This window comes from Peromyscus eremicus, chromosome 4 (genome assembly GCF_949786415.1).
Source record: "Peromyscus eremicus chromosome 4, PerEre_H2_v1, whole genome shotgun sequence".
NCBI classification, from domain to species: domain Eukaryota; kingdom Metazoa; phylum Chordata; class Mammalia; order Rodentia; family Cricetidae; genus Peromyscus; species Peromyscus eremicus.
Window position 1 is genome coordinate 81,143,300 of NC_081419.1, and position 12,976 is coordinate 81,156,275.

Below are 12,976 nucleotides of genomic sequence, written 5' to 3' on the forward strand. Positions count from 1 at the left end.
GAGACATAGAAATGTTTGTTATTATGACTGAGATGATGATTTCAAAGTATATGCATATTTCAAAGTTTCATATTTTATTCTTTAAATATATGCCTGTCAATTGTACAACTGACATGTTATATGATAAATAGAATAAGCAAAGCTACTTGAAGCTCCAAATAAAGCTCCTTGAAAAGACTAAATACAAACTAAAAAAATAAACAAAAATTGAAAATGAGTAGGGAATAACTGAGTTATGGTTTTGTTAGAGAGGGAGAGAGAAGAAGAGAGAGGAGAAAGGAGAGAGAGAGAGAGAGAGAGAGAGAGAGAGAGAGAGAGAGAGAGAGAGAGAGAGAGAGAAAGAGAGAGAGAGAGAGAGATCTGACTGACATCCACAGTCTAAACAGCAGGTGTTTGGGAGTGTCCTGTTCACTGGTCTTGCTCATGATGCCCAGGGTTCTCTCTGGCCACAGTGGATTCTGACAGCAGAGCATCATCTGTTCAGTGGACTGACCTGAACCTATCCAGATCTTCTTCCTATTGTGGTTAGGATAGTGAGTCAGTGGTAGTGAAGCTCAATGTCCTGAAAGCAGGGAAAGAGATGCCAGTTTAAAAAAATGCAGCAAGTTTGGGGAGGTGGAGGCAGGAGGATCAGAAATTCAAAGTCATCCTCCAGAACATAGTGAGTTTGAGGTCAGTCTAGCCCAGTGATTCTCAGCCTTACCTTCCTAATGCTCTAACCTTTAATACAGTTCCTCATGTTGTGGTGACCCCCATTAAATTATTTCATTGCTGCTTTATAACTGTAATTTTTCTACTGTTATGAGCCATAAAGTAAACATCTGATGTGCGGGATATCTGATATGCGGCCCTGTGAAAGGGTCATTTGACTCCTAAAGGGGTCACAACCCACAGTTTGAGACTCACTGGTCTAAGATATTTGAGGTCCTATCACTGAAATAGAAAGCATAAGCTTAACTTTGAAAATGTCTATTTACAAGAAGTGATTTTATAATCTAGAAAAGAATGAAGGACCAAGAGGGAGGGGAGGTGGGAGGAACGCAGAGTAGTTGGGAGGAAGGAAGATTCCTATGCACAAATGAGTCTCATCTGCCTTTGTACTGATTCGGCTTGGAAGTTAGGTGAGGGGCAAGAGAATAGTCCATTTCAAGGTAGAGCTAGAACAGCCGAATATTTGGAAAACACAAAGGTGTGTTTTATTTTTAAAAAAATATCAGTAGGCCCAAAATGTTTGAAAGGTACCTTATTTCTGGGTATGTATTCTTTCAAATACATCTTTGCTCAAGCATCTAACGTACTTATATGACTTATATTTTGAGGTACTCACATTTCACTATGAATAACAATAAATATCATGTGACAACCACTTCCAGAGACAATTTTTTTTCTTCTGCCGTGGTATAGTCTAATATGATTTTAACAAAGGCTAGAAATCAGAATGTAGCCTTTTGTAAGCTAAAGATAATAGAACTAGCATTTAAAGAGGCAGCTGACAACTCCCAAAGAATATTGTAAACATATCATGCCTCATTAGTGCAACCATGTCTCATTTGCTGTCAGTCATCTTATTCATAGTCACGATAGCAGGCCTGCACTTAGTTTTTCTTTTTTAATATGCTTTTTCTGTTCCGTGGATCGGACCACCAGTGGATGAAAGGCAAACCAACAATGGCATTACCAAGCGACCAGAACACTCTTAAAGTCATGAAAAGACACTTCATTCCAAAAGGCATTTGGAACAGCTTACAGATCAATAGAACCAAAGGTGCTTTTCAGACTACCACTGAAAATTGATGCTACATTTTAGGATATATGGGAAAGACATTTTAGTATTAAAATACCTTTCTAGCTTTTCTTGAAAACATCAGTAGCATCAGACTTACATTTTGTCATTACACCAACCAGGCATGAGCCGAGTGGTCCCGATTACACATACACACTTGTTTGCTGTATTCTCGGCCATTTCCTAAAGTGGTGTCCTCACATAGCTTCAGCCTGTTCCATGCATTTAAAATACTTGTCTGGGTCTTAAAGGCTTTTGAATCCACAGCCCTTGTTTAAGAGTCAAGGGATTAGTGGGAATGTTGAAGAGTGTCTGTGGTGTACTTTGGTCTGTGGTCTTCTGAGTCAGAATAAACAGGCTAAATTCTCTACCTTGCAGGTTTAAAGGATCTATAAAGAAGACTTCAGACTCTCATGGGATGCTGTCCAAATGATATCATCTTTATTGTTTTCTTTACTTTGGCATTACTATTTCAGTTGTAGCTATATGCATACATCTGCTTTTTAAATGTTACTTAAGTCTTGTTGGATTTGCAGTGATGAGTGGTCAATATTACCAAGACAAGTTAACACACGGGCTTAAAGTCATCTCTGAACACATCCAAAGAGTATAGCTGTGTAACTACAGACTATGGCATCAAGCTGACCAGTAACTCTGTCATAAAGCCAGGAATAGACAGAACAATTGCCCGTGTGTGGTTTCATAGCATGTGGATGGCTTGACTATTTCACTACATTAACAATGGGGTGGGGGACTGCTGCTCTTTGTTCTCTGTATGGATTTTGCATTTACCCTAGGTAGCACAGGGGGACACCAGAGTCATCTGAGGCTGGAAAAATGGATTTGTGACCAGGAAGCATGACAATCGTTCTCCCTCTTTATTGTCAACTAGGAAATGATGACGCTTTCTCCTGAACTGTGGCCATGGGCTACCTACTTCCTTGTATCTACTATCTAATAAATAGACTATTTCAGCAGAGGCACAAATGGCTGAAAGACTGCTAGTTCAATATCTAGTCAACTAATACCTATGCCACTTAAATAGACACCTATGCATCAACAGTCAGTGGAGTAGTAATTGATAGACTTGCCATGACATAGTCCTGAGTTTCCCTCACAATATGAGAACCTGAAATGAAATAGTCTCAGGAGCTACATTCTTTCAGAAAAGAAAAGACTCAGAAAAGTTTCCACTCCTAACCCTCCCTTCACAGTAGTGGTGGAGATGTGGTGATAATATCAACGTCACTATGATAAATTTTATTTCTAGAAGCCTTGGAACCTAGATGATCTACTGAAGGTCAAATCAAGGACTAGAACTAAGGCCTTTTAACCTCAGTTCAGCTTCTGTTATATTTATGATATATTATATCATAATATATTTATAATGTATTTACTGTCTCAAGGACAGAGAACATCTCCTCCATTTATCCCCCTTTCTCACTATTGATGGTGTTTATTGCTACTATTATTGCCTTTATTTATTCCTGGAAAGCTTTTGAGTTTAATGTTTATTGACCAAGAAAGGAAAGTCCATCATATTGTCCTATAAATCAGTCTAATATCATCAACATGCACCATTGCATGTGAGATCTAAATTTAACTTTTAAAATGAGTTATTTTAGTTTTAATTTTGTGTATGTTTGTGTGTGTGTGTGTGTGTGTGTGTGTGTGTGTGTGTTCATGCGAGAGCAGCAGCTGGAAGAGGGTGTTGGATTATCTAGCACTAAAATGATAGGCAGTTGTGAGCTGTCACAGTGGATACTGGGAACTGAATGTGGGGTTCTCCACTCTTAACCATGGAGCCACCCCCCACCCTCTAAATTTGACTTTTAAACAATATATAAAATTTCTTGAAAAATAAAATGCAATTTTATGCATAAAATTTTTGTTTTGTGAGTAAGTTGTTACACATTAGACTGATATCTTCTCATCTTACTGACGTGGCACTTGTCAGTTTTGTTTTCTTAATGACCTTGATAAAATGTAAAGGAATTATATATCAATTTGAGGTTCCCCATAGGAAAGCTGTTAGCAAACTCTCAAGTCTTATTGATGATATAAAGCTACATGTTTCTACTAAAATTGACTAGGCAAATGTGTGCGCAAACCAAGTTAAAGAGGTGACTAAACATGACAGAAGCTAGGAAACTGACATTCCTTTCAGAACTGTTTCTCAATTGCTTATCCAGGTGTATCCTATTGTCTTTAACACCAAGACGGTCTTTCAAATCCTCTAAACAGCCAAAAAATCATTTGAAAACCTTTTCCCACAATGGATTTATTATGGATTTTAGGGTAGGAACATTCTGATATGTTTTATATGTATCTATTTGTTAGAAGAGAACTCTAGTCTCCTGTCCTGTACCTAGTAGTAGGATTATCTCTAAGCACATGCATGGATTCTGTTTCTATAGTTGTCTGACTGTGGGGATCTTTCCTATTATGTTTACTATTCTTGGAGAAAGGTGCCATGATTTAAAAAGCCAAAATTAAAACCATAATTTATTCCAGGCAGAACTTTAAATTTTATAGGTTTTGATAGTTAGCATTGAAATATTAGTTACTGATCACAGGTGAAGGACTTTGAAAATTTATAAACTTCATTTGATGTTAAATATGTTCACAATAATTTCTTCAATGGGAAGGATGGCCTGTAAGCAATAAAATTGCACTGAATTCTGACTCATTACAAACATGATCAAAAATTGATCACAATATAGCATATTCCCATCAAAGTAATCACTGTTTTAAATTTAACTTAAATGTTTTATTTTTAAAAATAATTCATGCATGAGTGTTATATTTACATCATTTCCTCTCTCCCCCACTTCAACTTATCTTATGCTTTCTGAATCCTTCTCTTACAGCTATTGTTGTTACACACATACACACATGTATTCATACACACATACAACCGCAGAGTCTGTTGGGATTGCTCATATGAACACATTTAGTACTGACCACTTGGGGGTGGATAACCTACCAGGGGACTCATCCTTGGGGAAAACTGGTTCTCTCTCTCTCAGCAGCCATTGATTGTCTATAGCTAACTGGAGGAAGTGGGGTGGGTGATATAGAAGGAGAAAGGGACCAAGTGATAAACAATCTAGGGAGGTTTGAAAAAAGCCATTGGTAGAAATATTATTTTATAATCTTACTTAAAAACACATATATAATATATATGTGTGCTTATATAACTTTTTTAAATGGTTACTCTAGTCAGGAGGGGTGGCACACACCTTTAATCCCAGCACTCAGGAGGCAGAGGCAGGCGGATCTCTCAGCTCTAGGCCAGCCTGGTCTACAGAGTGAGTTCCAGGACAACCAGGACTACTCAGAGAAACTGAGTCTCAAAACACCAAAAAAATAAATGAACAAATAAATAAAAAATAAAATGTTTATTCTAACAGTGTAGAAGTTTAGTGAATTGTACAATTTTGTGGTCTGGTTAATTTCACTGTGTGATTTTTTTTTTATTTGCAATGTGTTTTTTAGTAAGAAAGTTTAAAATAAAAATAAAGAACATTTATAACTTCTAAACTGATAATCTTTAACCAACAATATTGTTTTTAAACAATATTTTTCTCTATTTAGTTGTTAAAATATGAGCATTGTCAGTATTGGGTAGAAAATCCCAACATGAAACTATTTGGTGAGCATTTTAACATAATTTTATTAAAATATTTATACATGTATTGATATGTTAAGTCACTGAGATTATATTCAGATTAGAACCAATGATGCTACAATGTGAATATTAATACTCTGCTTGAGGTGATGTAAAAATGGCTAGTGTTACAGGCTTCTAATGGAACTGAGGCAGTTCTGGGCTGGAGGTTAGGGTCTGAAGTCTAGGACCACTGCACACTGCCCGTGGCTGTCATTCTGGCCAGCCCACCTTACCTTTCTGTATCTCACTTTATTGTCCATGAAGGAAGATGAAGAGTAGGGTAACTCCTCCTCAGTTCAAGTTGAATTTTCAGTCTGTGCACTGTCTCCAGGATATACTGTTATTATCAGGATGATAATTTTAGTTTTAAGCCCTAATAAATAAGACTGATAATAAGACTAAATAAGAAAGCGTCTTGTTTGCTTTACTAACCTTTATGGATTATTATACAAGGAACTCTACAATAACAATGCTCCTCAGGGCCTCCATCACCCACCTGAGGCTAAACTGAGCAACAATTCAGTTGGCTTAATGATTAAAACTGGAATTATTATTCAGGGAGAATTCGCCTTGAAAATTAGTTCATTAACATTTTTATGTAAGCATTAAAATGTTTTATGTTGTCTCGCATCTGTGCTCCCTCTTATCCATTTAATTTCATTTTATAGGGCTGGGATGCAGCTCAGTCTAGTAGAACACTTGTCTGGTATGAATGAAGACGCCTAGCTCAGTCCCCAGCACCTCAATAACTAAGAAAGGGAAATAAGTCATTCTCTTTAGTAGTGTCACATTTCTCTTATTCGGCCCAGTTTTCTGGAACAAATCTTCAGCCAGCTTCTCTAACCGCTACTCTGTAGCTGTGGTTACCAGTTTTCCCTTTATAATATCTCTGTATAGGAAAGCAAACTACTTCTTTACTGTATAGACTTCCCTTCTGATATGTGAGGATTCTTTTTGTACAGTCAGGTTTTTTTTTTTTCCACAGACATCGGCTGGTTGTCCACCCATGCCATTCAGTTCGCACATTGACATGGAGTTGTTGTAGTTAGTGTTAGCTTCCACAGGGTAAGGCCTCGGTACCAGCTTCAGATGTCAGAAGGACAGATTCAGTAACTGTGAGGTCGGCTTCCAGAACTTACAGAAACACTTAACAGCATTTGCTCACTTATATGAAGGATACACAAAGGCAGCAGGTAGTCAGAGATACACAGAACCATGGCTGGAAGGGTCCCGGTTCCAGGAACTTTCTACTTTGAGGAACCCTGTACATCAACCTCCGGACACGTGGGTGTGCTCACAAACCAAAACCAGCATAGTTTCGAATGGAGGCCTGATTGATTGGTAACATAATTTCCAGTATTTTCCTTCTCTTCCCAGAAGTTGGGAGTGAAGAGAAAACTCTAAGCTTGCATCATGACTCAGTCTTTTTAAGCTGGTGACCAGCTGTCATCCTGGAGCCCACGAGACCTGCATCATTAGAGCCAAAGATGTTCTGATACTCAGAAGGTTCCAAGACATTTAAGGAATTCTGCATCTAAAATCTGAGGCAGAATCAATCTATTTCTTATTATTTCACAATTACAAATATTGTGTCTTCTTTCCTTACTTCTGGCATCATTACGGTTCCGTGTTTCCAAAGTCTCATCCAGAGACCACATTCGTCTGTATTTCCCAAATTCTTTCAACTAGAATGGCACAGAATCCATGTGGATGCAGCTTGCTGGACTTGAGATTCAGGACCTTCAGCATCAAACCTCTGAGAACAGGGCCTGGCAATGCACGTTGCTAGCAAGCACTCACTGCAGTATAGCTTCTGTGCTCTTAGCTGGGTGTGTGTGGAGGACTCGTGTGCTAAACTGTTTTGCTTTACAATGAACTTCAGAACATACTAGCTCCTGATACCTCATATTCTCAACCTCTGATGGGTCTGTCAAAACTCCAAGGCAGTAGGAAAAGTCCTGTTTAACATCCTGTTACACTTAATTGAATTCATTTTGTCGTACTGTTGTAAAGTTTCTTGATATTAATGAATACATGATTAGTTAATTAGGCACGATTAGCTTCATTACACTTCATGTTTCTTCTTGTTCAAATTTAGTTCAGAATACATGATTTACCTTAACAAAATTCCTCTACCATCTCAGAAGAGCTGCATGAGGTTCCTGTTTTTTTTTTTTTTTCATGATATTGTTTTCTACACCATCATCTTCAACTTTAAACACAGTTAAGCCATTCTCCTTTCCTCTCAGGAAGGATTATTTTGTGGGGGAAGATGTAGAAATTTCTATATTTTTTATTCTCTTCCCTCCCTCCCTCCTTCCTTCCTTCCTTCCTTCCTTCCTTCCTTCCTTCCTTTCCATCAGGGTCCCTTTTTCCTCTCTGCCTGTTGGCCACCAATCCATGAAACAAGGTGCAGAAGCGACGACGAGAGCTTTGTAAGGCCTGTGAGCATGACAGAGGTAGGCCTCCAGGAGATAACTTGAGTGAATCAGTTCAACTTCATTCCAGAATATAGGGAATATATAGGGTTGGGAACAGTAGCCAGGGAATCACCTAATTTGGATTAAACAGCACACTCCTATCACAAAGCTCCTGGTACAAGTCTTAGCTATCATTTGTGGAAACATGGTCCTATCATAATGTCCCTAGCACAATGTCTAATTACCATATGGGCAGCGGGGGAAAGCTTCTGCAGAGAACTGTGTCCAGGGTCATACTAGAGATAAGTGAGGCATTCAGGCCTAAAGACAGTCTCCAAATAAGGTCAGGTAGAGAAAGGGAGTTGGGGGATTGTCCATGTTGCCAAGCTTGGAGAGAGTTGCCAGGCCATGGCACACTGCAACATCCAACCAGCAAAGCCTCCCACTACTTTCTCCCCTGCCTCTCTTTCTTCTTCTTTTTTTATTGAGTTTTTATGCACCCCGTCTTCCTGCCTCAGGGATTATAGACATGGGCTGCAGTGTCAGCCTCTACAATACTTTGCTGAATATATTTAATCTCTAAAACTCCTAGTCAGTGTTGTTGTTGGAAATACACGTATTTCACACACAGACACACACACACACACACACACACACACACACACACACACACACACACACACACCACATCACACACAGGGCTTTGCGTACCACAGTGCTGCAGCAGTAGAGTGAGGCAGGTCTGTTGCCAGATTATATGAAAAAGTGACCAACCATTTGATTTAAAACTCAGAACTATTTCTGTGTGGAGCAGAAGCAACAGTCTATATTCTGTTTTCACTTGCAGACATGAAGGAGATGAGTCCCAGAAGTGGACGTTTGGGACAGATGGCTGTATTTATTCTAAGGTAAGGACTGGATAAGCCACAACTTTTATTCCTTAGAAAAGTTGTTCTTAGATTCATGTAAAATAAACTGTTTTAGAAAGAGATTCTGTATCTGCACAAATGATATTGCTTTCTGCTTTGAAACTGAAATTTTAGTTTAACTCAACGGTTGCCCTGGATTTTTTATTTAATTTTAAAAAACATTTTTTCAAAGTGAAAATTAATTTTTCATAATCCATTGACTCAGTACTTCAGAGTTTGTTTCTTTACACTTTAAAATAAGATTAGTTCAGTACCTGCTTGATTTTTGGACCAAAGGATGAGGTGTTGTCTTTAGTAATAGAGTTTTGCCTTCAAGTTCTGGTGGGCAACCAAGTGCAATTGTGGGAGACTGTGTTGTTTGAGGGTCTCTTGGCAATCCCTGGCCAGCATCTTGAAGAGAGATATACCTCATACTTGTGAATGGGCTATTTGACAGTCTAAGATTTCTGGGAGCATTATCCCCCATGTGGGGGTATTCCAGTTAAACTACTTTAAAAAATACAATTTGGGGACTGGAAAGATGGCTCAGCAGTTAAAAGCATGTGCTGCTCTTGCAGAGGACCCAGGTTCACTTCCCACCACCCTTATGACAGACACCTTTAACTCCAGCTCCAGGTAGACCCAGAACCTCTGCCATACGTGAACACCATCAATCATGTGCACACACTGCACACACACACACACACACACACACACAGAGAGAGAGAGAGAGAGAGAGAGAGAGAGAGAGAGAGAGAGAGAGAGAATTAAAAATAAAATTAAAGAACACATTTTTAAAAGCTTATAGGTTTCCATCTAGTTGTATAAAACATCCTTAACATTATTTAGTGTTTCCCTGATTGCTAAGGATGCTGAATACTTTTAAAATACCTCATAGTACATCTCACTTCCCATACCAACAGATGTGGAACAAACCAAGTTTCAGGTCCACCTTCATCTTTTCTCCCCAGTACATGTGTTTGTGATTTGTATGTGAAGTATTCCCCAAAGGTTCATGTGTCAAAGACTTGAAACCAAGTGAGTGGACCATTGAGAGATGATTGGAACATTTGGGCTCTAAGAAAATCAACTAATTAATCCACTGATGAATAAAATCAAACCAACTAATAGGCAGTGGTAGAAATTTGACATGTAGGGGCCGGGGCTGGTTACATCATTTTTCTCTTGCAAGGTGTGCATGGTGCTAGCCTTTCCCTCATCCTACTCATGCTCCTCTCTGGCTGTCACAAAGTGAACAGCTTTCTCCGTTATGCCCTTCAGCCATGATTGTCTTCCTCACCACAGACCCAGAGACATGGAGCCAAATGACTATGCACTGAAACCGAGAGTCTAAATAATCTCACTCTTCCCTCTGGTTGTTTCCAGTGTTGTCCCTGTGAGGAAAGTCCTACTAACACTACTCAAGTACCCCCCCACCCCATCCAGTGTGCAGCTTCTGTCCTCACGGTGTTTGAGTCTGGTCCTCACAGGAGCATATCCCTACAAGCAGATGATGCATGCTTGCCTACTTAAAACACAAGTTAGTTTTAAGTAGGTTTAGATTCTAAACTTCATTAAAAAATACAATCACTGATTTTTCTATAATTATTATAAATTTGCAGAGAGAAACTCTTTATTAATGAAAGCATTTCAGTCTTTGAAACATTTGAAATTTCAACTAGCTCCACATTTAGTCATATCCAAGTTATTTCCATATATTTAAAGATAAAGTGGAGGATAATTTGGTAATTATCTGCAGCTGGATCATGAATTGTGCTCATGCCATTTTGTTTTTTTAAGGATGGAATTGATGCTATAGGATACTATAAATGTATCTTGGCTCCAACACTTCTTAGCTGTGTGGCCTTAGGCAAATCACCTAACCTTTCTGAGCTTTACATTCTTCATCTGCAAAGTAGCAATATTAATGCTAGCATTGTGAGCATTTGGCACAGATCCTGGCTTAGAACAGCTAATTGGTAATTTGCAGCTAATAATGATAATAACAGGAAATTTTAAATACATTTATTGCATCTTACTATGTTGTTTTTACTTGTATAACTGTTTTCTTTTTTATGTCAACTATTTCTTTAGTCACTTGCAAAAAGTAATAAAATCACTTTTCGTTGATATTCAACTAACTACAGCTAAATAAGTATTTAAATTTGAATATGCACATAGAAGAAAAATGTACATTGAAGCATCTAACTCAGTGTAGTGAGTGATAAGTAGGTAATTTTAGAAGCATAGAAATGAGGATAGAATCTGTATAAGAGAAGACTGCCTTTGAGCATGTAAAAATTAAAACCTCCTAAGCTAATAGTAGCTTAGGCAAAAAGCAAATAAGGAAGCTGGGCATGGTGGTCAATGCCTTCAATACTGAAAATCAGGAGCCAGAGACAGATGTAAGTTCAAGGCCAGTCTGGTCTACGTGGAGAGTTCCAGAGCAACTAGGGCTACATAGAGAGACTCCATCTCAACAAAATATAAACAAAATCAAAAAAAGTAAATAGTAAGTAAGGAAATATGGAAAAATCATTGCAACATCAGCATTGGAGAGTGAGATAACATGTTAATATATGGTAAGTCTGACATTTCAACAGGAAAGTTTTAAAACCTTTGATAGAAAAAAGGGCAAAGGACATCAAAACAAAACACGTTGGAAGAAAAATTAAAAGAGCCAAGCTAAGTAAAGCATGTGATCTCACTAAAGAGTCAATAACTGTCAGACAGTGTGGTGTAATATTCCTCTCATTAGAGTGAAACCTGGGAATCTCCAGTCTGATGAAGGTATTGGGGGTACACACACCTCGCCTCTGATTAGCATTAGTTTTCTACTGTGTAATAACTTACCTTCAAAGCACAGAAACTTCAAACAGCAAACATTCATGATTTCATGGGCTGAGAATCCAAAGTGGCTTCACTGTAGTTATCATCATCATCATCATCATCATCCCCATCCTCATCACCAACATCATCATCATCATCATTATATGAGTATATTGTCTGCATGTTTGTCTGTACACATCAGGCATGCCCAGTGTTCAGGGAAGCCAGAAGAGGGTGTTGGAACTGGCATTATAGATGGTTGCGAGCCATCTTGTGGGTGCTGAGACTCAAACCTGATCCCCAGGAAGCACAGCTAGTGCTCTTATTCACTGATCCATCTCTCCAGCCCCTCACTGGAGAATTTAACTCAGAATTTCTCATGAGAATGGGGCCAATATGTCAACCAAGAGCTTCAGAAGTCTGTGGCTGAGTCAAGATTGGGAAGTCAGCTTCTGAGCATGTTCACACCTGCTGCTGCCCAGAGGTGTTAGTTCATCACAGTGTGACCTCCCCCTACAGCACCGTTCATAATGTGAGCTGTCATAACAAGAAAAGAAGTAGGGGGAAATACCAGTATTGGTGTCTCTGATAAGGTCATTTACCATTTCTGCCAAACTCTTTAGGTCCCACAGACCTATGCTGGCAAATGAGGAAAGGGACTATACAAAGGAATGAATACAAATGGTCCATTATTTCTGGGGGTCTGTTTGGAAACATAATCAAAATGATTTTTGAATCATCCTCACATTCCTTTCATTCAGAACTCCCACTTACAGCTGTTCACCCTGAAGTGGGAGGTACACTGGCAGACCTTGAAGGATGTTCATGATAGCATTGTTTAGGACAGTGAGAGCTGACCCTGGCACTGAGTAATCGATAGACTGTTCAGCACTATGGAGTGTTGCCATTATGAGTGCTGGTAGTTATGTCACAAATTTGCAGGCTAATTTATGATGACAGATGAAAGTGCCAATGGCATGAGTTGGTAAATATGAGGTAGGAAAGCAGTATCACTTAGATGTGTTTACATTATACCAAAGAAATACATGTATAGGCAGAGATGAGGACTGGAACTTTATCTACAAAATGGATGATGGCATGATAATTTTGTTCTTCTGGTTTTCTTTGTCCCTCATACAGAAAATACAGTCTCTTGTGATTGATACTTTCCTGTAGAAACAATATAGGACAATCTCCTTTTTTGCTTGTCATGCTCTCTTTAGCTGGTGTCATGATCATGTGTCAGACAGTAAGAGCTTGCATAATAAAAAACAACATAATACAGTAAGTGTGATATAAATCTCAAGATAACGTAAAAAATTTTAAATCTTAAGCTTTCTTGCTAATGTTTTAGGTGAACTTG

The 12,976-nt window shown here is 38.6% G+C and overlaps 1 protein-coding gene across 1 annotated transcript in view; it reads left to right on the forward strand.

Annotated features, from left to right (window-relative positions):
* Positions 1-12,976, forward strand: part of Dcdc1 (doublecortin domain containing 1) — a gene marked incomplete at its 5' end in the record, with an annotated part of 398,886 nt that overhangs the window by 227,369 nt on the left and 158,541 nt on the right. Inside the window, one exon of the mRNA XM_059258913.1 lies at positions 8,724-8,784. Within this exon, the coding sequence (XP_059114896.1) occupies positions 8,724-8,784 (61 nt within the window). The remainder of the gene's footprint in view (positions 1-8,723; positions 8,785-12,976) is intronic.